The sequence below is a fragment of the Sinocyclocheilus rhinocerous genome, unplaced genomic scaffold (assembly GCF_001515625.1).
Source record: "Sinocyclocheilus rhinocerous isolate Xijiao unplaced genomic scaffold, SAMN03320098_v1.1 scaffold1600, whole genome shotgun sequence".
Lineage (NCBI taxonomy): Eukaryota > Metazoa > Chordata > Actinopteri > Cypriniformes > Cyprinidae > Sinocyclocheilus > Sinocyclocheilus rhinocerous.
This window is the reverse complement of record NW_015665129.1, coordinates 2,570,582-2,597,657: the sequence shown is the minus strand read 5'-3', so window position 1 is coordinate 2,597,657 and position 27,076 is coordinate 2,570,582. Positions and strand designations below refer to the sequence as shown.

General features: G+C 36.9%; 1 protein-coding gene across 5 annotated transcripts in view; it reads left to right on the top strand.

Moving 5' to 3' along the window:
• LOC107731220 (nuclear factor 1 C-type) overlaps positions 1–27,076 on the top strand; it is a 125,396-nt gene that overhangs the window by 86,969 nt on the left and 11,351 nt on the right. For 2 of the 5 annotated variants that reach the window (XM_016542240.1, XM_016542239.1), the window contains 9 exons: positions 8,172–8,243; positions 9,074–9,148; positions 11,315–11,438; positions 13,342–13,466; positions 17,807–17,917; positions 19,700–19,884; positions 23,845–24,004; positions 25,380–25,465; positions 25,649–25,977. In XM_016542240.1, coding sequence (XP_016397726.1) covers positions 8,172–8,243; positions 9,074–9,148; positions 11,315–11,438; positions 13,342–13,466; positions 17,807–17,917; positions 19,700–19,884; positions 23,845–24,004; positions 25,380–25,465; positions 25,649–25,705 — 995 coding nt within the window. In that variant the 3' untranslated portion in view covers positions 25,706–25,977. Of the gene's footprint in view, positions 1–8,171; positions 8,244–9,073; positions 9,149–11,314; positions 11,439–13,341; positions 13,467–17,806; positions 17,918–19,699; positions 19,885–23,844; positions 24,005–25,379; positions 25,466–25,648; positions 25,978–27,076 lie in introns of those variants that run through there. The other 3 variants (XM_016542241.1, XM_016542242.1, XM_016542243.1) reach the window with 3 other exon arrangements.

Sequence of the window (27,076 nt, the reverse complement as noted above, 5' to 3'; positions counted from 1 at the left end):
AGTTCGAACACTGGAAGTTTCCTTTTTGGCAAAAGTAATTGCCATAGCCTTTTTCCTCTAGTTTTGTCTAGTCATGTAGCACCTATTATATATATTTTTTTTTTAATCTGCTGCAAATACAGCCAAGTTTTATTAAAAGCCAATCTTGCCAGTGGTGAATTACTGCTGTAATAACACTGTAAAATATAATCTTTATCAAATCTCAAAATGAATATCCATTTTTATACTGTACTTTATAATGTTGTGATGCCTAAATACACTTAGAGTAACTAATTACTGTATTTGTGTGTGTGTGTTATTTCTATTTTCTATGCAAAATATTATAGATTTTTAATAGTGTCCATTAAAATAATGATTAACTAATCTGCATTGCACATAATTTTAAAATCATTGCATCACAGTTGCGTTGTTTTGTGTTTTTGTTATGTTGTGGTGTGTTATGCTTTACAAAAGCCTGGTAAACCCCATTTGGTCTGAGCACTCACTTCTAATCAGTAAAAGGTTTTTGGCATTGGTTCGCTCATTGATTTCCTTAAGTTTGAGAGCTCAGAATTTGCAGCATGGCTACATTTTGTTTATCTACTTTTTAAATGGATAAAATGCACAACAATTTTTTTTGTTTGTTTTAAGGAAATTTGAGTGGTCCAACACTAAGGTGTGTTTTCACCATGTTGCTGTTTGGTTGCTGGGGTCCTATGGTTGATTGCTTTGGTCTACTAAATGTTTCTTTATAGGCCCAGAGCTGAAAGAGCCTTTGAACTGGTCTCTGATATTTTCGTCCCTGTATATGGCTCAATTTCCTCCTATAAATCCAGGGGATTTCTTTTGCCGTTTGATCACTTAGAAAAGTTATAGTATATCTCTCATCAATAAATTTAGTATTTTGCTAGCCTTAGCAAGTGCCACCATGAAAGTGTTCCAGGATGGTGTGTGCTTTACAGAGGCGGACAGTAACTAAGTACATTTACTTGAGTATTGTACTTAAGTACACTTTTTGAGTATCTGTACTTTACTTGAGTATTATTTTTTCTGGGAACTTATGACTTTAACTTCACTACATTTGAAAGACAAATATTGTAATTTTCACTCCACTACATTTCTATCAAGGTCCTCGAAGTAGAAAGTCGTTAGCAGCTTTGAAAGTCAGTGGGTGATTTTTTTTCTTCTCTAAAACGTGACTTTTTTTCAGACAGTTCAGTAATCACTTTTGCAGGGCTACATGAAGAGATTTCCCGGCATTTTTTGAGCACTGACCAGTTCCAAATGTGATATTTATTTACAACAATTCAATAATAAGAAGTTAATATTGTGGTATATATTAGACACAATATTGTCTGATTTTGCTAAATTGTGTAGGTGAAAATATTACCTGTAAAGCCTCAGAAGAACTGTTGTACATCTCCTAATAAAACACAATAGGTGTTTGACTGAAGCGGCACTGCACAGACCGTTCTGTGTGACATGAAAGTACCACGAGAGCGATTAGACAGCATTTAAAATGTTTGTTTTGTGATGTCAAATAAGTCTTGCTGTTTTGCTTTTTTGTTAAAGCAGTGTTTCTGTTGTAAAGTTATACAGCTACAGTTGTGTTGCTGGGTTTTAAAGCAGGTTTGATTTTTTTCTTCTTCCTTATCACTCTGTATTTACAGGATTTCACTGTCCACTCTGTTCAAATGTGGATGAATGGCTACACATAGATGTGTGCACACACTGTCAGAGCTGTGTGAGATCACTACCAACTGTATTGTAAGTTGCTTCAGAGGTATTGCAAGTATTACGTACAACAATAAAAAATATGTGCATTGACATAAAAAAGGAAATTTACTTTTGGTACTTAAGTACTTTTAAAAGCAAGTACTTCTGTACTTTTACTTAAGTAAAAATCTTTCTTTACAACTTTTACTTGTAATGGAGTAATATTTGACCAGCAGTATCTGTACTTTCACTCAAGTAATGGAGTTGAGTACTTTGTCCGCCTCTGGTGCTTTATACAAGATTCATAAGGCTGCTTGTGGCTGAACGGCTCTATGTTTCATACTCAATTCCAAAGTTGCAGTGTAAAAGAACAGCTCATAATTGTTTCAGTATTTCGGCAGACTGATTGCCCTTCGATCCATCTGTCTCATTGGCTCTGCGCTGAGGGAAATAGCACCTCTTCCTCTCAGGGATGGAGAACGCTGGGGTGTTGTATGACAAAGGTTGTCTCCTTCGATCAGCTTAGATACTGCTGGAAATGAAACATTACAGGCTGAATCCACACACACGACACACGTTAGCACTCATATAAACACTGTGATGCGCTGTTGTTTATTTAACGTGGTAAAAATACAGTCAAGCTGCCCTTTTGAAAAAGTAGTTAGCCACACTACAGTACATGTTAATGAGGAAAAATATTAAAGTTATTTAAGGGGTCAGCTTCTTTGTAAATATATACCTATCACATGGTTTTATTTATTTTGCAATCAGTGCAGTATTTATCTGACTGACAATCAATAAGGATCTCAATTAAAGTGGCAGCATTATACCTGCAGAGGAGCCAGTTTTACTTTTTCTTAGAACTGATTCATTGAAATAAACTGAGTATTTCAACTGAGTTAACTTTAAAACACTACTTGAGAGGTGACAGTTTGGGTAGGAGAACTGCCTCAGTTCAGTCAGCTGTAAAGCACAATACAATGTAACATGAAGGCATATTAACATTTTGTAGTAGAAATATGAAAAGATGTAGTAGCCAGAAGTGTTGAAGTGTGTATATATATTTCTCTGATTTACGTGATATGTCTTTGTTTGTTTTTCTGTCCTTTTTTGTGTTTTTAAATATTTCATATTATTTAGGGTCTTCAACCTTCAACCACAAGAGATGTAGCAGTTGCTTTTTGTCTACAAATAATACATTTATGTAAATGGATATGCTGCTTACATTTCAAGCCATTAAAATAATTATGAATGTACAGATATTTATACTTATTTTATACACGACAAGTCTTATATGCTCACCAAGGCTGCATTTATTTTATTAAAAATGCAGTAATATTGTAAAATATTATTTCCATTTAAAAGAGCTGGTTTCTGTTTGAATATTTTTAAAATGTAATTTAATTCTATGATGGCAAAGCTGAATTTTCAGCAGCCATTGCTCCAGTGTTGCATGATCCTTCAGAAATCATTCTAATATGCTGATTTGCTGCTTGAGAAACATTTCTATATTTTGATACATTGATACATTCTATTTATATTTTGATGAATAGAATGTTCAAAACAACATTTATGTGGTATTGAATTTTTTTGAACATTGTAACATAAATGTGTCCTTTATAAACAAAAGTATTAATCTCTTTTGAATGACAGTATACACTATTTCATTACTTTCTGTATTGCATTTTAATTTTACTTCAAACATTTTAAAGTTTGAAAATATAAAACTGTGTTAACAGCATATTGTTTCCACAAAAATTAGTGTGAGATCACACAACAATTTGCAGACCCCATGATGACCCTAATTATCTGGCTGATGACGTGTTTTGAGCATTTGGGAAGTGTTGAGGTCCTTTGTGTCGATGTGCAGGATTTCTAGAGGAACATTCTGAGCTCAGCTGCAAACTATGTTTATTTTCTTCTGGGTCTGCAAGAGTGAAAGTTCGCTCACTCTTCCTGCCATGACTAACTGCGTAATACCTCATGTTGTTATTTAGCTGTTAGTCACTCTAATGGCTGAGGCAGTGCACAGGAATGTCTTTCACGTAAGGTCACTTCCACATCTCAAACTTTCTCTCTGACTTTCCTTCTCTGCCCACTCCAACTTTCTAAATCTTCAGAGTCACTGCCAACCATTTAGCAGTGCCATTTGCCTCTCTGTCTCTCTGTCTGTCTCTCTCTCGCTCTCTCTTCTGCCCTGAACGGAGCGAGTTGGCACATGGGCAAGCTGGCACTCTTCAGTACGGTTAATTGTACTTTGTTCTTGCTTGAGAAAAAGAGGGAGGGATAGAGTGAATGTGAGAGATAGAGAGAGGGAGAGAAAGCAGAAAGAGCGATCTAAAATGGCTGCCAACAGCAAACCTCCTCTCTGCTCATGAAATGTCTGCCAAAAAGCAAAAAAAAAAACGTAAATGGCTGATTCCTGGCTTGAAATGTAGCTTGCATGAATAGAAATAGAAACAACTTTCACTGGAAGCAACCTCGCTTTTATTGCAGTGACCGTTTTAGTATGGAAAACACATACAAGGACAAAAAGTTCTGAAGCGAGGGGCCATCAAATCATTAACATGCTAAAGATATTACACGAAGCAGAAGCTAGACGCAAAAATGGTTCTGTTGAAGAAGGAAGTCATCCTCTTGATAGGTCAGAGAACATTTCTCGGGTTACTAATTGACTAGGCTTACGTGTCCAGATCGCACGACAGGTTGTAGTCCGACTAAGGAAAGCTACCAAAGCGTTTCAGTTTTGGAGCGCTTTACAAAATGGCGCGCTTGAGAGAAAATGGACGTTGTATGAGCACATTTTATTGCATCATATTTTCTACTGCCATTCTTCTTTTATTTCCGTTGTGAATGTTACCTGCGTTTTCCCTTAGATTTGTGTGAAAAATAGTTTTGCGATTGGATTAGGTTTCGTTTTTTCATTACTGTGTCACTTTTTGAGAAATCGCCTTACAAAATGGCAAACACTACTCCATGCACCACAAAGAAAATGTCCGTCGTTCAAACACATAAGATTGCATCATATTTTCCATCTGCCTTTTTACTTTTTCTTCTTGGACTTATGTTGGAAACGAAATGTGGAGCTCTCGGTTGAAGCGATTCCCCTCTTATTTACGTTTTATATTTTGGTGTCTTCAGCTTCACGGATCCTTTTGGACACAGATGTGTCAGAGGTGCTCTGTGCCAATATCTCCCTCAAACTGACACTTTTATTTTTCCTTCCCTCCGATTCTCCTTGCCAGAGATTTGGTCTGAGGGCTGCTTGCCTAGAAACTACCGCAGCTTTTGGCAGGCGCATACAGGACTCTGAAGACGGTCATGGAGGAGAAAAGCAGAGGGAGAGAGAACTGGAGCGTGTCCCTCTGTGTAGCTGGCAGCACTAATCATCCTGGCCTGCGAAGAATCGCAACGATGACAGACATGTTTGTTTATGCTTTGTATTGGGTTATTTTTTATTTTTAATTTGCCGCACTTTTAAGCATTGCTCGTCTTCTCTGGAATAGACTTCAGACCTCTCAGCATCCATCTGTCTCCTACTGTTTAAGGCCTCTCCAATTTTTCATAATCAAAACATTGAGTATTATGGCCCGGGTCCAACCGCTTCCTTTGGAATGTCATTGAACTTTTGAAGATTTATAGGGTTTATAATTCTTTTTTTCCCCCCAGACCATGTGTATTTTACTTACAACAACATAATTAGGCTGCACTTTGCACATATATTTTAAGAAAACATTTAATATTTTGTGTGCAGGGGAAAATTATGCTGGCATCATTATCCAAGTGGGCGGATTGAAGACTAGTTGTGATGTTAAAGTCAACATAAAATCCAAATTGCCCATATTTTTTTTCTAATGCACATTCCTGGTCTTGCTGTGATTTATTCAGCGGTAGCTTTTATTCCAAAGGTAAAAAAAGACTTTCTGGTTACATAACTTAGGCCATTCAGGCTGTTGGGTGATGTTAACCAGTTTAGCAAAACTGCTTTCACTTTACTTCACAACTCCACTTTTTATGATCTAAACCTACTCTTGTTGGGCGATATGCCCCATAGTCATATCATCCTATCATCAGCCTATGAGAACGCCAGTGCAGGATATTGTCATGCTAATTTTTTTAATTATTTACTTATTTAGTTTTAAAGCCGGAGAGTGCCCCAACTCCAGGGTAAGGCTAAAAGCAGCCTAATGTTAGTGTAATCTATTAACTACAAATTATATCTTTTTAGTCAAGTAGCATATGGATGTCATGACATTCCTCAGTTCAAACAGCAACTACAGAAAACAAGCAAAGAACATTTACATTATAAAACAACATCCTCACTCCCTTTATAGTCCGTGAAGCTGTCTACACTGTATGATGAATAAATCTCTTATACTTACTTTGCACGCACATCTGCACTTTGTTGTTTATGATGAGAGAATTCGCAAGAGAGCAGAATTCAGTCAGCGAGCGTGCAACAAAAAAACAACAAAACTTAAAACGCAACAACAAATCTCCGCTGTTTCAGCAATGACTCATCTGAATGCCTCTGATTAGCCATTGCATTCATAAACTCAATGGTGTGTAAAAAAAAAAATGTGTAAAAAGAAATATGGTGGAGCAAATAAGCTCTGATATTAATTAGATAATACTACTAGCCTGATAATAATAATAATTGTCTTGATATTGTCAAAGGCATTAGCCACAGGCGATATCTCTGACTATTGTCGATACACAATACTATCGTCTATCGGCACAACCCTAAAACCTACCTTACATTTTGTTTAGCTGAATATCCTGTTATAATTGGAAATACGTCAGATTATGGAAGAAAAACAGGTTGCAAACTCAAATTCTCTGACTTTTATTGAATTAGTTATAAAAAAATAGATATTGCCGCTGCTTGTGTGTTTTCATGTGTCTTGAGCAGTAGTTTGCGGTTGGCCTCTGAGTCCTGCAGGCCACAAAGAGTGTGAGAGTCGTAATGAAGCGTTGCATTCAGACGTGTGCAGCCGGTCGGACTCTCCTCGGCTTTGAACTGGCAGTGGCGTGCGGCCCATCTGATAGGGAGCTCTCTTATTTATTTATCCAGCTTGAGCTTTTTTACTGGCTTTTCTTTGAACGCCTGCCAGAGTCCTTGTGGTAACGCCTCTATTCTTTCATTCCCTATTCAGAAAATCCTCTGCCGCTTCTTGACTCGAATTCGTTTTATGTGTCTATCTGAGTTTTCCCTCACATCCGTGTGGCAAAGAGCTGGAACACACACAAATGGGAAGGTTTTATGGTTGGATTAGGTTGTTTTGTCATTATTGTGTTGCTTCAATGAGTTTACACTTTGGCAATACAATCCCTGTGCTCTGCCAGTGAAGAGGGTTCAACGAGATTATGCTCGGCCTTGCCAAACAAGTTGAAAAGAAAGAGAATATTTGAATGGTTTTGAAGCACTTTGATACGGTGTGTTTCTCATTTACGAGCCTCAGCTCGTCAGGGTATCAGAGCGCATGACTGTATCAGTAACCTATGAGTGATTTATTTAAAACATACAGTGTTCGCTTTCTCTGTTGTTTATACAGAAACATGTTCTTATGTTGGATTACCAAAGCTATCACTGACATGATCAACCACACGCCAACATGTCAGAGGTTTCTGTTCATTGAACATACGCTTATAGATTCTTGGACTCAAGTTCTAACGCTGCTGCAATTTGCTTATGATTGCCATTTATAAAACTGCTGCATGTATAAAATCAGAGTAATCATTCAAATGCTTATTATTTGTATGTTTTATATTCATATTTTGCTGGCGTAGTTGACTAGTTGTTCAGTAATTCAGATTTTCACTTGCCCTGCTAAGATTTTATGTAGCCTGGAAAAAGACCCCTAAATTTTAGCATATATTTTTTATAATGTTTATATTTATATTGTTATTTTATGCTTTTTTATAATTTTTGCTATAGTCTGTTTTGTTTAAGTGGAAAAAAATTTTTTTTATAATGTTTAGGTTTATATGTTTTTTTTTTTTATATTTATATTTTTGTTTATTTAAAAAATACTTGAGCAGGAACATAAACCTGTATTTATTTCCAGGACATTAGTACTCAAATAATGCAGTGTTGTTGTATTTTTTTATTATTATTATTATTTTCAGATTTACAGTTTATTTCCCATTCAAAAATAACATATCAACTTTTACCTCGAGGTCAACAGGCTTTGCATCCTATCATGTTCAGATACAATTGATTTCACTTGACCTGAATATGTGCAATATTATATAAAAATTATATATAATATATATAATTATACAATTGCATAAAAACATAAGATCAATGCATGTGACATTTAAGGTTTGATCCACCATAGTGTGAAAATTGTTGTACAAAATCAGAATATTGACCTCAATTCTCCAGGCCTCTTTCCAGGTCTTTATATATCTGTTAAGAGAATCTGCTGAGTTGAGGACTAATGTCTCTCTCTGTCTCTCTTTGTCTTTCTCAGAAGCTGAACAGAGCAGTAGTCCTCGCACAGGCATTGGTTCAGATCAGGAGGACAGTCGAGCAGCCACCATGGGTAAGAGAGCACATGTACACACACATTCACACAACCACATGTACAGGAATACTTGCATATACTGTGTGCTGCAGCGTACAGTGCGGTGCAGTCCTGTAAGCTTCCTATCCTGCACTATACAAACATCCTGTTTACACAAGTCAGCCTACATGCATGGCTTCAAACCCATACCCACACACTGAATCTCTCTCTCTATCTCTGCCCAGTTCGTGTCACACTCGTACCCACATTGCCCTGTTTCAACAGAGATAGTCTGAAAGGCCAGCACTTTATTATGCATCACGTGTGGTTAAAAGTCTAGCTCAGTTTTTGGGGAAACTCTAGATAGTAACGATCAGGACGGTGGTTTTGTTCACATATTCAGTCCTGCTCATAATGCTGTGGTATTATTATGAGACTGATGGGGTGGCTGAAGTACTTTACTGTGTCCATTGACAACTGTTTAAAATTGGTTTGTCAATTTTATTTGAGTTACAGTGCATATAATATTATATACCAATTAATTAGTGGTTATTGTAATGTGATTATACCTTACTATTCAAAAGTTGTGTTCAGTAAGATAGAGAAACCCTCAAATTAAGGTAATTCAAAAGGCAGTAAAACATTGTATCTGAAACTTCCTGTTGTCCATAATTCACTCCAATCTGTGTGTACTAGCTGAACAGACTCTGCTTATGTAAAACTTTGACATTCATTCATTTAGTAGATGCTTTTATCCAGAGTGACTTAGAAATGAAAACTAAATTGAATTTCTTTGTGCGTGAGATGCTGGTGATATCCTTGTGTTGGAAAGTTCCATCATTTATTCCATGTTTTATTTTGTTTAACAGATGCTCCAGAGTTTCAAGAGAGCTTTGTAACTTCGGGCGTCTTCAGTGTAACAGAACTGGTGCAAGTATCAAGAAGTGAGATGCTTTTGTATTTTGTATAATATACTTAAAAGGACAGTTCACCCAGAAGTAAAATCTGGGTTGAATTATCATAATTTAGTGTCATACAGCTTCAGAATTTTTTTAGAATGCCATGAGGGTGAGTAAATAAAGACAAAATTTACATTTTTGTGTGAACTGTCCCTTTAAAAGTATCTCTGGGAGTCTGATGCGTTTTAGTGAATCATTTTCTTGTCTTCCTATCTCATCTGTCCCTTCCCACCTCCCACATAGCAGACGCAAGCGTCAATTTCACAGCCGTTTTATGTCGGCTTTGACAGCTCCTCATTAGAAGGGAAGGAATCCCACCAGTCTGTCCAACGTAATTGATTGTGTTTAGCTGAAATTATTTTCTTCTTCCCAGTTGGCTTATAAGTGAGTCAAATAAGCGAGACCGCTGTGTATCACTCCTCACACCTGTGTGCAGTCACAGTGTTTTACAAGTTACAAACAAACTGATAGATTGCGAATGGAGACTAATTGAATGTCTTAATGTGCATTGTGCAGTTTTATCAGCATTACCAACCCAACATGCTCAAACCAGGTTTTTTTTTATTTATTTTTTTATTTTATTTTTACTCCTACACAATATTTGATGTAAGCGTTCATATACTGTAGGTCAGTCATGCTGGAACAACAAGCCCATTGTTCCCGCTTTGTATTTACATACAACACATTCAGACATAACTGAACACACACAATACAGCCTGTCCATTAAGCTCGAGCAATTACTGTGCATTCCAACACACACACAGAGAGTAATGGAATGATATTTGGAAAGAGGTCAGCTCAGGTAAGAGCAGACAAGCAGTGGCACAGATTCATGAGCCTCGCGTGGGCTTAAACATGAATGTGTGAGATTACACCCACATGATGCAAGTATTTAACAAGTCGTGCTGCAAAACTCCAGTTTACTGTACACTAGATAGCCATCACTATACTGTGATCGTTTGCTGTACACTAGATAACAATCACCAATGTTAACCATGTGAGTAAAGAGACTAAGTCACGGCTCAACTCCAAATATTCCTCTATGTGAAGGTGCTAAGGGATTTATCAGAATGTACGCTACTACCGTTTTTACTGTCCCATACAATAAGTAATGAGGCATTGCCTTGGTACAGTGAAGGCATCAAGTTTTCTACCATGGTACTTTAATATATCCCATGGTACTGAATGACTATTTTCATTTACCAGGCTAGGCTATTTCAAAGAATATTATGATATTACAATTACAATGTTCTAAAAACATGGCATTATAGTAATACCATATCCAAAAAAACATGGCAATACAAAGTACTTTTTTAGTCATTGTTGCGATAAACACACTACCGAATAAAGGTTTGAGGTCAGATTTTATTTTAAAGAAATTCATACTTTTATTCAGCAAGGATGCCTTAAATTGATCAAAAGCAACAGCAAAGATATTTAGAATGCTGTTCTTTTGAATTTTCTTTTCATCAAAGAATGCTGAACAAAATGTTGTACAAAAATATCAAGCAGCTGTTTTCAACATTAAAAATTATAAGAAATGTTTCTTGAGCACCAAATCAGCATTATTTCTTTTTTTTAATTTAATTTATTTTTGGCATTTTTGCCTTTATTACGATAGGACAGATCAGAACTGACAGGAAGCGAAGTGAGAGAGATTGGGGAGTGGGATTGGGAAAGGCCCTCAAGTCAGGATTCGAACTCGGAATGGCTTTAGCGCAACAGCGCTGTATGTCAGCGCACTGCCCACAATGCTATCTACGCCGATTACAATTATTTTTGAAGGATCATGTGACACCAAAGACTGAAGCAATGATTCTGAAAATTCAGCTTTGCCATCACAGGAATAAATTATTTTTTTTAAATATATTAAAATAGAAAACATTTATTTTAAATTTTAATCATATTTCAGAATATTGCTGTACTGTATTTTTGATCAAACAAATGCACCCTTGGTGAGCATAAGACATTTTCAAAAACATAAAAAATATTATTGACTCCAAACTTTTGAATGCTAGTGCATGTTTGTTTGATTGTTTTTACAGATACATAATATTTAAATAAATACATAAAATTGTTCTACATCAAATGTTTTTTAAGCTTTAACTGTTATATGCTTATCATAACCTCTGTATGTGTGTGTGTGTGCAGCACCGGTGGTGACGGGCACGGGGCCGAACTTCTCTCTCGGAGAGCTGCAGGGTCATCTTGCTTATGATCTGAACCCTTCAGGGGTGGGAATGAGGAGAACCCTTCCCAGCACCTCCTCTAGCGGGTCAGTACACACATCTCCACCATACATCTGCCTGCAGCAGCCACACATCCTTTTGTCAAAGGCACTGTGTCCTTGAGCTACTTTTGACTTGTGATGAGATCCAACCTGTGTTTGTATGTGTGTGTGTGTGTGTGTATGTGTGTGTGTGTGCATGTGTATGTACAGTACATGGTTTCAAAAGAATCAAAAAAAGACCGAAATCAAGCCACATCTGTTTAATATGTTAAATTGTCTCAAATTAAAATAAGGACTCCATCCATGTCCAGCTTTGATGAAGTCATGAACATCCTCTGATTCAGTCCAGTGGTACAATCTGATATTAATTAAGGAGTAAACCAGATTTTACCATATTGCCCACAGTTGTTGTCAAATTGTTCTGGTGATGTCCATAAGTAATGACCTTTTACCCTTTGTTTTTAAATGACTGTCCTTTTCATAAGGAACTGTTTTTTTCTATTTATAAGATAGATATAGAACACTTTTATTCAGGTATTATTTATGTATTTAATGTAGTTTTTTTCTGTAACTGAAAATATATCTGTCCACAATATAAACTCTAAAGGCAACTTTCACAAAGAGATTTAAATGTATTACTATATATATATATATCCACTACAGTGTACAGATTTGCAGATTTCTCAAAAAGCTGCATTTTACATAAAAAAGATTAGAAATTATTAGGGCTGCACGATAAATCGCATGCGATATTTAATGCGCATCTTGTCAGAAAGCCGGTTCTGTAATCAGCAGTAAATCTCCATCATGTGCGTGCTTTCAGATTGAGCAGCATTAACTACACAGAGCCGTTGTTCACTGACGAGCTGAGCAAAAAATCGCGCGAATGTGAACGTGGTTTTGCGCAGCTCGTCAGTGAACAACGGCTCTGTGTAGTTAATGCTGCTCAATGTGAAAGCACGCACGTGATGGAGATTTACCGCTGATTACAGAACCGACTTTACTGATAAGATGCGCTTTAAATATCGCATGCGATTTATCGTGCAGCCCTAGAAATTATTTTACTTTTAGTTGAGTACATTTTGGCATATTTTATTTCATAATTATTGTATCAGAGAGTTCACTGATTTAACTTTTATTTCTGCTCCAACAAAAGCTGTAGTGGCATCCAACCCAATTACCTCAAGACCAGAAGCAACAACGGCTACATTGTAGATGTTTGTACACCAGCTGTTGTTTTTGAGTTTGGTGGTCCTTTTTGTTGCCATGAATGCAACAGCCTGCAGCAGTTGCTGACTGGTTCAAACCAAAATATGTTTGGCCTATTTATCCGAACCAGGCTGAAACTGTGGAGCATGTGAGATTTCAGGTCGGTTAGACAAGGCTTTGAGAGTTTTAAATGTACCTGTCAGCATCTCGCCATGATAAATGTTGGCCGTTAACTGTTTCTGTATTGGCTGAATTAGACAGAGGGAGCCCGAGGCATTTTGAGCTCAAGACACCGGTACACCTCGGTTGACAATAAGATTTGTCATGTGTGCGTCACGGCGATACACAAAGCTGAATAAAAACATCACAAAACTACATCCTTACATGCACCTGGGAAAGATGAGTGAGTGTGAAAGAACACGGCCCCTCGCTCAGGTCTGCTGAGGGCAGTTTATTTGATTTATCTGCTTTTGTGGTTAGCCAAAGCCTCAGTCCTGATTAATGCGCTTATTTTCCATTAAACGCACTGCAAAGCTAAAACAAAAGGTGAATGTTGGCAAACTGCTCGTCGTAGCTGAGTGTCTGGGAAAAGCAGGTCCAAAGGAACATCCATAAGGCACGTCCAGACAGTTTGGGAGAGCATTTGTTTGTCTGTGTAAGAAATAAAGTTTGACTAAACAATGCTTTTCTCCATCATTCATTTTTTTTTTCTTCTCTTTCTCCTTTTTTACTCACACAGAAGTAAGAGACACAAGTCAGGATCCATGGAGGACGATATAGACACCAGCCCAGGGGGCGAGTACTACACCTCTCCCAACTCCCCTGCCAGCAGTTCACGCAACTGGCAAGAGGAGATGGAAGGAGGTGAGCCTTTTTGTTTGATCTTACAAGACAACATTTTAACAGAAATACAGAGTTGCAAATTTTATCAAAGGTTTTCTGTATTCCATGAATTTATTGGGCAATTTCTTTAGAACTGGGCCATTAACTTATTATAGGGACGATCCCTCTGTAGCAACCTGGGATAAGGCATAATGGTGGCTTATACTGTATTGATTGTACCAGTTCCCTCGATCCTTGACCTCTACACCACAACACCCATAATAAGGTTTCTTTTGTGCATGAGGGCTTGAATAGCTACTCATTTTTACACTACTGTAGTAATCTAGTCAAACTACACTGTAAAAAGTGAGGTAACCCTTAAAATTACTTTGTAATTACTGTGTAACTTAATGAAGTAAGGTTGGTTCGGAGATATTTAATATTACATTTTTATGATGATAATGTTACATATTTTTTTTAATTTTATTTTTAACATACTGTAATATCTATTAAAACCTGTAAATTTAGATTACCACAAAGTACATTTTTAAAATTTTACATTTAAAAAATGTACTTTTTAATTTTGTCATGCGTTTTAATTTGTATTAGTTTTTGTTGTTTTAAATATCTTAATTTAGCTTAAATTTTTCCTTTTCAGTTTTAGGAATTTTAGAACTTTTATTTATTTTTTATATTTATAAAATAAGTTTAAATATGTTTTTAAAGTTTGTTTTTCATCAAATATTTATGTTATATTTTATTTCATCTTTAACTTTTAATAGTTTTATAGATAATAGATCAAAGCTTTTTAATCGTTTTTCTTGTTTTAATAGTTTTAGTTTTAGTTTTTGTTGACAATAACAACACTGGTCCATGGTGTGGTTGATTTCAATTATAAAATATTCTAAAATATTTGGATTTTTTACCATACAAACATAATGATGCAGAAATGCGTGTCATTTTATAAAAAAATTCTTCTTCCTGCTGTCACTATGTAGTGTACAGGTGGAACTGAATTGACATGATCTAGTTGACACAGATACAAAGCAAAGAATAGAGGTAGAACTAATCGATTTGTCAACTAGTGGATGCCTATTGTGCATGGAGATTTTCATCTTCATAAGCATAGTTGTGGGCCTTATTTTTGAAGCACATTCAGATGAATGACAAACATATCAGGTTTTCAACTGCAGTTAGAGGAAGTCTAAAATCACAAGCTTAGACTGGACTCGGATTTGAATTTCCTTAACGTAGTGCCAAATCCTAATTAATTCATGAACTCTCATTTTTGTGAAAGTCTGCAGAAAGCAGCACTGCACTCTGTACTGTACTGTACCTTGGAGCAGAATTCTGAATTCTTGCTGTATCCTCTTACTGAGAGAGACCTACTGTGTGGTTGTAGTGAAGCGTTTGACCTTTGACCCTTCAGTTGTCTGCTCCTCTGTAAATAGGATTTTTACCATTTTAATAATTCATCCATTATACTTTTGATTCCTTGGGATCTTCATGAACTTTCAACTAGAATAACTGGGTTGGCAGGTTTCCTGCTATGCTCATAATGCAAATTTGTGGTTCTGTTTTGGAGGCGTTGCGATTTATGTAGTTATATGGCAGAAATACATTGGGAATATAGCTCAAGTGTTACAGTCCATATCATAATCACTTTTGATGCTAAAGCATAACTAATGAATGAAATAGGTATAAAGGATCACTGCCTTTGATGCTATGAATAACTGAGAGGTTTTGACAGCCATCAACCCACCGTAAAAACCCTTCTAAATCTTATAAAACCATTTTAGACAGCTATTTTTATGCTGAAGCAGCTCTACTAATTTCACATAAAGTAGGGCAAGCAGTAGATATAGAAACCATACTGTAATCCACCTCTCATGTATAAGGGGAAGTTTCAATGAGCAATCTATGTAGGGAAAGTTCCGTTTGTGGGAGCATAAAAGGATAAGTGTGGTTCGTAGATGTAAATGCGGTGTTGATGTTAGTTTGTTGTTTGTACTGAAATATGTTGTATTATCTTGCATAGTGTGCTTTTAATAATATGTAAAATTAGAGTTCATTGGAAGGTTCTGGACCAAAATCTAGTAAGCTTTCTATAAAGAGAGCATTTTAAGGTAACATACTGTAGGCTCTCGACAAGAAGGCTATTCATCTGAATTATTTTGCCTCATGTTTCTGGCCAGATTTTAAGGCTTGTATGTTTTGTGGAGAATGTAATCCCATAATGCATTGTGACAAGCTCTGAGGAAAAAAATTAATCCAAGGGAATGCATTTTTTTTTTTTTAAACAATACAAAATCTTACTGACCCCAAATTTTTGAATGGTTGTGTAATTAGTTTAATATAATCATGTGTGATACATGATTATAATTACATAACTGTTCAAAAGTTTGGGTCAGTAAGATTTTGTAATGTTTTTAAAGAAGTCTCTCATGCTTTGTAAGTCTGCAATTTTATGATCAAAAATACTGTAAAAGCAGTAATATTGTGAAATATTAATACCATTTAAAATTACTGTTTTCTATTTAGACATCTTTTAAAATGTAATTTATTCCTGTGAAGGTAAAGCTGAATTTTCAACAGCCATTACTTTAGTCTTCAGTCTGTTAGTCAAATGTTAGTGTATATATAAAATACATAACATACATATGATTCTATGTTGAAAGATACATATTAAAACAGTTAAATGTATTAGCTTAGCATCATGCTAATAAAAATAAGGTTCTACGACAGTTAGGATTCTGTGTTGTGTGGGAAGTAGGTGGCATGGCAGCTCGTTTTGAAACAGGGCTAAAATGCCCTAAATGAAAAAAACAAATACATAAATTTGAAATTCATTTGCATTCATCAAGTCATACAGTTTAATATTTATTCATGAGCAAAAGATTTCAAGTTTGTAGCACCAGATCAGCCTAAAACCTTCAGAGTTTATTGTGAGATTAGAAAGGTGCTGAGTTGCCGTTTCAGACCTTGCATAACATCCGACTTTTGTCACACCCTTGTGAATATCCATTAACCCTCTAGGCAAAACTGTTGCTTAAGATCTCAGGAGACCTGCTTCACCCCTCCCCACTGATCTATAATAGGGCTGCACGATAAATCGCATGCGATATTTAACGCGCATCTTGTCAGAAAGCCGGTTCTGTAATCAGCTGTAAATCTCCATCACGTGCGTGCTTTCACATTGAGCAGCATTAACTACACCGAGCCGTTGTTCACTGACGAGCTGTGCAAAAAATCGCGCGAATATGAACGTGCAGCCCTAATCTATAATGATTTATCATGCAGCCCTAATCTATAACCAGCAGGAATCTGAAATCCATCACTGTGTATGAAGTAACAGCACTGGTCTCATATCAGCCTCCAGAGCAAATCCCATCACTGTACGCACAGCCGGATCCCTTGCGGTGGCCCACCTAACTTCCTGTCTAGACATTCCTAATGAGTTTCTCTTTAACAATCCTCCAGCTGATTGCTCTGGTCTCGTGCACCTATGGATTAAGATCTGAAGGTTAAAATGTGGAGTTTGGGAGCAGAACTGTTTCCTTCAATGGTTTGTGTCCCTCAAGGTATATTTCACTCAAAAATGGAAATCCTGTCATTTACTCAGCCTCACATGTCATTCCAAACCAGTTTGACTTTTTTCTTCTGCGGAACATAAAAGAAGAAATTTTGAAGAACGTTGGGACCCCATTTACTTTTAATGTTTGGATGAAATATACAAACCCGCTTTGGTGTTCCACAGAAGAAAGTAAAAGTTTGAAGTGACATGAGGGTGATTAAATGATTTTTTATTTTTGGTGAACTATCCTTTAAACGACATCCTAAAACCGCAAACAATATGAAAGAATGTTGACTTAAGAAGATCTCCACATATGCTTCCTTGAAAACAAAGCAGTTTCTGGAAACTTAAGACATATATGTTTCACTTATTAGGAAAAACTTCCATATCGGGAAGGTCCTAAATAGATCACTCTGACATCCATATGGAGACTGTATCTTTGCTTTTGACCTTAAATAATCGGTGCTGATCATTAGCTACAGACATATTTTCCCATAATCCCACTGGTCAGGCCGCAAGGAGAGAGTGCACTTTCTGCATTGCACTGCAGCACTGTCAAAACTCTCGTTACACTGCGCCACCTTGTGGTCAGTTGTGGTAACTAGAAGCATTTGCTGTGACCTGACAGAAGCATCTAGAGTGACCATGCAGTGCTCATTAATTAGCTGACTAAGCTTTCCTTTAGACTCAGAAAAGTTTGTCCTTGTATAGAACAATGGAGCTGAATTTGCAGTATTCCGTATAAGCCAAGCGCGTGCTCTCCTCCCCCTCCTCCATCTCTCTCTACTTTTTTCTCTTTTTCACACAGGAATCTCCCCTACAGTTAAGAAGACAGAGATGGATAGTCCATCTCCTCAGGAGAGCTCTCCACGTCTCGGCTTCACACAGCACCACAGACCTGTCATTGCAGTGCACAGCGGTGAGGGGACAACACACACGTGCATATGTCTGTCTGTTCTGTCATCACAGGCCTGCACACACAAACACCGCAAATGGCTAGCTGGGAGGAACAAATATACTGTACAGTTTCTACTGTTGTGTTTGGTTATCCAAACTGTCTCTGCTAATATCATCATATCATGTACAGCCTACTTATATAAGGCCCTGTTAAAAAAAGATATGATTTGCAACATATTTTGATACCTTACATGTGAAGTGTACAAGAAAACATGTAGGGGCTTTAATTTAGCTATCGGGAATTGTTTAGATTGTGAGAAGTCAGAGTAACATACCAGAATAGAGCCACAAAAGAATGTTTTTTCAGGGCTTTAGTTATTACATTTTGATGAAAGATTATAAAGCCAAACCATTATTTCCTTGGGAATAACATGAATTGTTCTTAATAAGACCAGGAACGTGCATTAAAGTAAGTCGCAACAGATTTTTTTCTTCCGTATTGTGACACATATTCAGATTATTGAAAAACAAAAATTCCAGGGCAGGGACTTGGTTCTATCCATCGGTTGTTGATTGGATGGAGGCAGATCTGAATGCTGGTGACTGTAAGAAAGGGGCTGGTGAAACATATTAAATATGCACAGAGAAATCGTTCACAATTTCAATGGGCTGAGACGAGAGTACTGTCAGGTCGTTTCTTATAGTTGTACTGTGATCTGTCGTCTCCACAGCCTCACAGCTGGCTGAGTTATGCTCTAACAATTAGCCTGGCTGTTCAGATGAATTGGTGGAGCGTGTCAGCCATATGCTGCCTGCACTGAAACATCAAGCTGATATTACCTCTGCTGGGCTTTGCCAAATGTGTTACAGCATACAAAGTGTTCTGTAGAGAATTATGATGGTTAAATCTGACAGGGACGTGACAACTCAACAAAGAGCTCTTTAATTAAGACATTGGTTATACAGTATGCAGCTTTATCAAATGTGTCACTAAAATGTGTTATTGTGTTTGTTTATATACAGGTACACTAGCGTTCAGTTGTTTGGGGTTGGTAAGATTTTTTAGATGTTTTTGAAAAAAAATTACATAATATTTCATAACATTTAAAAGTAATGTCTTCTATTGTAATACATTTGAAAATATAATTTAGTTCTGTTATGGCAAAGCAAAATTTTTAGCAGCCATTATTTCAGGGTTCAGTGTCACATAATCCTTCAGAAATCATTCTAATATGCTGATTTGGTTCAATGTTGAAAATATTAACGTAACAATATTAATAGTATTTCAGTTTTTTGATAAATTAAAAAACTCAAAAGAAGCATTTATTTGAAATAGAAATCTTTTGTAACATTATAAATGTTACAAAACTGTCACTTTACTGTTTACTGTCACTTTTGTTCAATTTAATGCATCCTTGCTGAATAAAAGGATTAATTTATTTAAAAAACAAATCTTACTGACCACAAACATTTGAACAGTAGTGTACTTTGATGGGGTTATTTCAAATACAAAACCAAATATAGTTTGTTTTAAAGCTAAAATCCACAGGTATTGAAGCTGAAAGGAATAAGTCACAGAAAAATTACAATTCTGTCATCGTTTACTCACCCTCATGTCATTTCAAAACTATATGACTTTCTTTCTTCTGTTGAACATAAAATGAGATATTTTAATGAAAGTTCATGCTGCTCTTTTTCATGCAATGGCCAGGGGCTGAAGAGTACTAAAAAGAAGTAAAAACACCATATTGGCTGTCAGTGAATAATTCCAATGAATAAGGCAGAATATAATTGTGTCTTTCAGGTATCTCTCGGGGTCCACATCCCTCCTCGTCTCTGCACTTCCCTGGCGCTCCCATTCTCCCCCAGACTGCCTCCACCTACTTCCCACACACGGCCATCCGGTACCCCCCGCACCTCAGCTCTCAAGACCCGCTCAAGGATCTTGTCTCTCTGGCCTGTGACCCGTCCAATCAACAGCCCAGCCCGGTAAGATCATCCCATTGAGCATGCTGACACATCAGCTTTCATTCACACTCCAACAATCACAGATGAGGATATGTGAAAACGTATCCAAAATTACCCAAACATCAGCCTCAATTGTTCAGCTAAACCAACCAGCAGCCATAGTTCTGGTAGGACCCCATGTGGTCCCATACGTGAGCCAAGCACAGCTCTGAACCTGCCGTGTTTATTCATATTCAACACTGGATTTGTTAGTATGCCAAATTAAAAATGAGCTGAATTTGTATATAAAGGGGTCTTTATATTTTCCATGACAGTTAAAAACTGCATGGGATAAAACAGCTAATCTGAATCTCCTGATTTGGTTGAAGAAAAGCGCTGTTTGCTTATTTCACATGCAACGGGAGCATTTCTTAAAGGGACAGTTCACCCAATAATAAAAATTCTGTCATCATTTACTTAGCTTATATGTATACACACACACACACACACACACACACACACACATATACATATATATATATATATATATATATATATACATATATGTATATATATATATTTGAATGGAAGTCAATGATAACCAAAACTGTTTGGTTTTTCATTTTTCATATTTTTCATGAAATATCCTCTTTTGTGTTAATCAGACGAAAGAAAGTCATACAGGTTTGGAACGACATGAGGGGGAGTAAATAATTACAGAATTTTCATTTTGACTACTATCAACTATCCCTTTAAATTGAGAGCAAAAAAGGATCATTTAATTCTTCTGGCCAGAAAGTAAATGTAAAACAGCAAAATTGTGACTGTTTTTGGCAGAAAAAAAACATTAGTGGACCTCAAGGAGACAGGGAATAAATCCATGTTATGACCCCTTTAAATTATACCAGACGGGATGAATTAGGAAGTCGACTGCATGCTTCCTGTATCTGCAGTATATATTTGTGTGTGTGCAAGTAAGAGTGAGAGACAGATAAATATGCCATCATGTGCCCTTAGATCACTCTGATCTAATCTTAGCCAAGAAGAGCTGACCACGGTCTTGTAGAAGCAAGCAGTCTCGACATGGTCAGATTTCACCCTTTCCGTTAAAGCGACCTGCAGTCTAAACACAAGCGTCCATCAGCTCTGTTTCCTTCACAGATACTCACGGACAAGAGTTTCTCAGTGCCTGTGTTGCCCTGAGCAGATGAAAATCTATTTGGCTGGGTATATAACTTATCAGGGGCGTGGCAACCATGTGGGTGGAGTTTAGGAAGCACCCATTCAAAATCACTGCTTAAACATATTTGAATTTTTAGTGATATTTAATTGAGCATGCTTGTTTCTTAAAGTTAGTCTTAAAAACATGTTTATCTTGAATGCAGTGTCACATAAAATTAACTGATAAAATGTATACCTTGCCAAATGCAAAAATATAAATATGCCTAAATTCTCTTGTGGCATTTAAAATGATTTATTTTAGTTTTTAGTGTTTCATTTTTTATTTATTTAGACAAACAGTATAGAATTTTAATAGGGGCTGTTTATTGGTTTTTGGCCAATTATTGGTTATTGGTACATGAAAATAAATATCGACTTATCAGGTAGAATTTATAGAATTTTTTTTTTAATACCAGAGAATCCCTTAATACAATCAATAAGTTATGGCAACATTTGTTTTTCCATTACTTTAACTCATCAAATCAATTTAACCAATTTCTCTCCGTTTTTACACAATTTACATAAGATTAAAATTTTTAAGTCAGTTTAATGTAATTTAAATTGAAATAGCTTGTATAGCAAAATTGATTATACTTAAAACATTTAAGGCAGCAAATGAAGTTTTTTAAGTTGAAGTTAAAGTTGAAATTTTTTAAGGTGTATTTTGCAGTACAGCTATAGTGTCATACATTTGAAATAGCTCAGACACTTTATTTGAGTGTTGTTTCTTCTCATAATGACTTAATGATCCATAATGACCCAGGATGTCATCTGAGTAACATCACTGACTAAACGGGGTGAGCAGCTCTTGGGATCATTCTGCTTGTTCTGACCATGGATCACGAATTAGCACTGGCTGGATGGCTTCATTCTGACAGTGACATAAAGTACTAACATGAAGTGTGAATGACTTATCCTCGGGGTGCCTGTAGGAAAGTCGTGTGCCATTTCCACGTCAGGCAGAGAGAGTGAGAGAACAGGAAATACAGCCAAGTAGGAGGAGATCTCTGTGTCTAGGGGTGTTGCTGATGTTGGCACAAAAATGGGGGGAAGAGAGAGAGAGACACACATTTATGAATCTTGCCCTGTGGCAGCCGTGCCCCGCCGATTCTGCAGACTCGTTGAAATTCCCCCTACTGCAGTCTGACCGTAGCCAAGCAGTCACAAAGAACAGCCGCACTGACCCACAATGCCGCTGACTCACTCACCAGCTATTGTTGTGCAGGGCAGTGAATGTGCAGTTTTATCCCGCGAGAATGCGAACGAGAGCCAAACCCTCTGAGAGAGAAAGAGAGCATGATGGAGGGTTTTATGGATTTGCGGCCAGGGTAGAGCAATAGAACGATGCATAATGGGCCGTTCGCTAGAACAGTGTGCACAACGTTACTCTGTTTCTCCCACATAACTGCTGATGGTAGGAGGAGGTGGAGATATGAGACTGGACTTTAAAGTTTCATCAGATACCAAGTCATTTTTTCCACTTTTTGAAGTGGGGGGTGCCCCTGGCTCGGGAGTCTTGCCAAGCTCGGAGCCCTCTCCCTGGACAGCCCCCCAAATACGCATAACCTTTATTTAATTATACGAAAGTGAGAACTCGTGAAACTGTTACAGTGTCAATAGTGTACATGAACAATGTGTATTCTTTCTCCATGTTACCTGCACTTATCTCCGCTCATGGACAAATGGATTGAGCTCAGTGCATTATGGGTGTTGAAGTTTCCCTACCTTTTTTGCAATGCCACAGCCCTTTTATCTGTTTTTCTAGTCATTTAAGCAACATTTTTTTTAAACTTCACCTTTCTACTGCATAGACAGTCAAGTTTTATTAAAAGACCATCTTGTCAGTGGTGGATCATCCTTTAATTGAGCTTTAAGTAAGTGTTATATGATAATGAAGAAATGATCTCTGTGTTGAGATCACATAACCAGGCGTGTCTTGAAATTTAACAGTATTCAGAGCCGGTGGGGGAAGCAGAGAGGCTAATGTGGTGTAGAGGTTTTTTAATACAACAAATAAAATGTATTTTCTAATACTGTGTTCCATTCAATGTCAGATGCGAGATATTCCCACTAGATCTTGTACAGGTTGTCCTATTAGATTTTGTCTTATGCATGGAAAATTATGCAAAATGGCAATGCTGCAGTAGCATTTGTTTTGCAGGTATGCAAATATAAACAGAGATTGTTCTGTACTATTTTTAACCCAACTGTTTCTATAAACATTAGCTTAACAGGTATTATTTGTAATTTTGAAATAATTCCTTCTAACAATAAGGTATGGTGCTAGCAACGCCAAGGTCATTGGTTTGATTCCCAAGGAATGCATGAACTGATGAATACCTTGTATACGTTGAATGCAATGTAAGTCGCTTAGGATATAAGCGTCTGCCATTTATAACATAAAGGTAATAGAAATTAATGTTTACAATGAACTTATCAGTGTCAGTTTTGAAAAGTTGAAATCTTTATGTGGCGTTCTATTACACTTTTCCAAGTAGGAAGTTGGAAATTCCAATTTCTAAACTGAATGGAACACTGCATTAGTTCATCAAAAATGATTAACATCTTAAAGAACTGTTAAAATCTTCCATGATGTCAATCATAGTCCTTAATATGCAGAGATCTCAAAGAATTTTAGCATCGAAGGAAAAAAAACAGAGCTAAAGAGAGAGTAAGACAAACACAGAGACAGTAGATGCATGTATTGTGATGTTAGCTGTGTAGAGGCAGTGAGGTGTCCCTCCCCACAGTGGCTGACTATTGCCCTCTCTTCCTCTGCAGCTGAATGGCAGTGGTCAGGTGAAGGTATCCAGTCACTACATCTCCTCTCAGATGCTGGCCCCCCCGCTACCCCCTGGCCTGCCCCGTCTGACGCTGCCCCCAGAGTCCAAATCCAGCACCACCTCTGCAGACGCAGCTGCCAGCTCACCCACCTCCCCCAGTAAGTGGGACGCTTGCAACCCGTCCGTTTGTTCGCCCTCTCTGTCCCACCTCTGACAGGGGCACCATACCTATAGCCAAAAAACCAGACAGCAGCACACACAAAGAAATAGAGTTAAACCCCAGGATTTAAATTTTTAGAGTGATTCAATTAGCAAGAAACCTTAATCGACAAATGAAGATGGCTGGCTCAGAGTTAGTGGTCTGGCTCATGTCACAAAGAAACAACACACAGTTGTCTTGGCTGCTTTTAAATGGATAACACATTTTATCGTATATATATATAACAAAAGTTAAGTCTTTTTTTCTTGATAATTTTTAGCTTTTTCTTTCACTTTCACTTATTTTTTTAATTAAAAGCAACTTTGGTGAGCATAAGAGACTTCTTTCAAAAATGGTAGTGCATTTATTTACATTTTTACTTTTTTTGAATTAATTATTTATTTCTGTTAATAATCAGAATAAACAATGTTTCATGTTTTTTGTAGTTAATTTGCATAACTATTGGCTTTTTACAGTTGCCAGGCAACGTTGCAACTCTGCACATTTATATATATTTTAAAACAGCTTCAAAGTGAACTGTCTGTTAAATAAACGCTAAATTTCAGTGTTAGAGAAACAAAGAAAGTGTCTTTCCATCAGTAAACCATATAAGCACATATACATTTGGATGACAAGACGATCAGCTTTAATGGACCAGTGCTTGCTGCCCTGTCCATTAATCATGCTAATTTAATTATTAATGCAGAGAACAGCTCAATATGTTCACTATCTGCTGTGCTGCAGAATCCCAGATGATCAATCGGCTCGATACGCCATCTCACACAGTCAGACTCAATGCTCGACATGATTATTCAGCTAGAATCACGTCCCGTAAATACGTCAGCTTATCCAAAGGCCCGTTTGATAAAGATGGATGCGTAGATTATGTTGTGTGTTCCTTATTTACCAACAAGACAAATAGAATTTCCAAAGAAACATAAGAAAGCACATCAGCTTCCATAATTGCTGAGAATACAGTCTTTAAGAGATGAAGGCGCACATTCACTAACAACAGACTGGATTTACATAAGCAGACAACAGAATGAGCCTCTGCCACACAGAATATTTATTTACACAGTCTTGACGGTAACAAACAGAAACTGTGACCCAGTTTCAGCATCAATTTGGTGCCTGTGTGAAACAGATGCACGCCATACGCCCTTAAACTGCATTTTAGATCTCTACTGAATATAGTAATATTAAACTGTGTTTTAAACACTAAATCCACCAGGAACCAGATTTTGAAACTGATATCACTGCTTATACCTTACAGAGATTTGCGTGAGAATAACTTTATGGTCCCATTTCAATCCCAATTGCTCTCTTTCTCTCAGCATACTCTGCTCCCGGGACGCCACCTGCCAACCGCTCCTTCGTAGGAATTGGTTCTCGAGACACTGGCAGTTTGTATCAGGCACAGGTATCACAACACAAATCTCCATATACATTTTATTCACACACAAACTCACAGATCATCCCCCCTCAAACACACACACACACACACACACACACACCTCAAATGAAATTGTAATGCTTATTATAGACTAAACTGAATAACTGCATTTTAACTACTGAAAACTTTCTTTTTCTTGATAACTTTCAGAAACCTAACCACCATGAAAATGTTAAAAATTCAATCTTGATTTCAAGCTGTATTTGAAAATTTCCCTTGAACCCCAGTGCCCTGAGGAAACACTACAGCAGCGCTAGTCTGGACCCTCTGAGAGACCCAAGCCTTCTGTGTTCAATTATAGATCAGAAATGAGCAGATACAGTATCTACCGCTGGACCCTCAGCTGCCAAATGAAATGTAGCCTTTCACATTAAATATACAGCCAATGTAGATACAACACCTTAACCAATATATGGGTAATCCATAGAACGTCTGAGGAATTATTTAAAAAAATTTTCTGTCAAATCAACCAAATTTCAGAAACTTCCCTGGCTCAAATTTTTGATTTTGCTAATATTTTTTCTGAAGAAAGATAAGCATGTATAGTAATGAAAGCCAAAATATTAAATGTCATGGATGAATATTTACTGAGTAATCCGCTTTTTTGTAGAGGGGGGTCAAAATGGCAATTTTCACCTGAGATTCAGAGCCAATTTACAGGGGGCTAAAAATGACTTCAGAAAGATGGCAGCATCATAATGTTACTTTTACACAGAGATTGGTAGGTCTATTAGTAAAATCTGTTGACTTTAGCAATCTTTGTTGCATTATGTGCCAATTGTGACCGTTCAAAAATGGGGAAAGAGCACTTTTCAAGTGCTTTTTCTCCAAAGTTTGCAGGCCTGTAACTCAAAAAGTATTAAAGATATCTTAGTGCCCTTTTAGATTTTGGGTCTTTCTTTTCTTTTGGCATGTTTTTTAAGGCCCTATATGGCTTGGTTCCAGAGATATTGGGATCTCAATATGGCTCCTGGGGTAAATCGTTAAATTGTACACATTTTTAGTGGTCAAAAACCAAATGTGGATCAATTTGCAAAAATATGATACTTCTTTTCTTTTAAAGAGAAATGTCTGAAGAACAAATAATGTTGAAACTAGAGATGTATCTCATTTCCTTCTGTCAAAACAACTGCATTGAACATTACTGTCATAAATATCTTAAAGATATTAAAGATATCGCAATATGATTTTAGATTCTAGTTCTTAATAAACTTTTCTTTTGGAATCTTAATTTTCAAGGCCCTACGTCATTCAGTCCCAAAGATAGGGGGGTCTCAAAGAGGTTTCATATTGTTGAAAGGGGTCATATGATGCGATTTCAATTTTTCCTTTCTCTTTGAAGTTTTACAAGCTCTTGGTGCATAAAGAAGATCTGTAAAGTTGCAAAGACTAAAGTCTCAAATCCAAAGAGATATTCTTTATAAAAGTTAAGAGTCAACCACGCCTACCTAAATGGCTCGTTCTAACACGCCCCCACATGTCTACGTCACGATGTGGGAAGATTTGCATAACACCGCCCAAATGTTCACATAAAGAAAGAAGGCGTAACTTTTATTCTAGCTGTAGTATTGTTGCCGC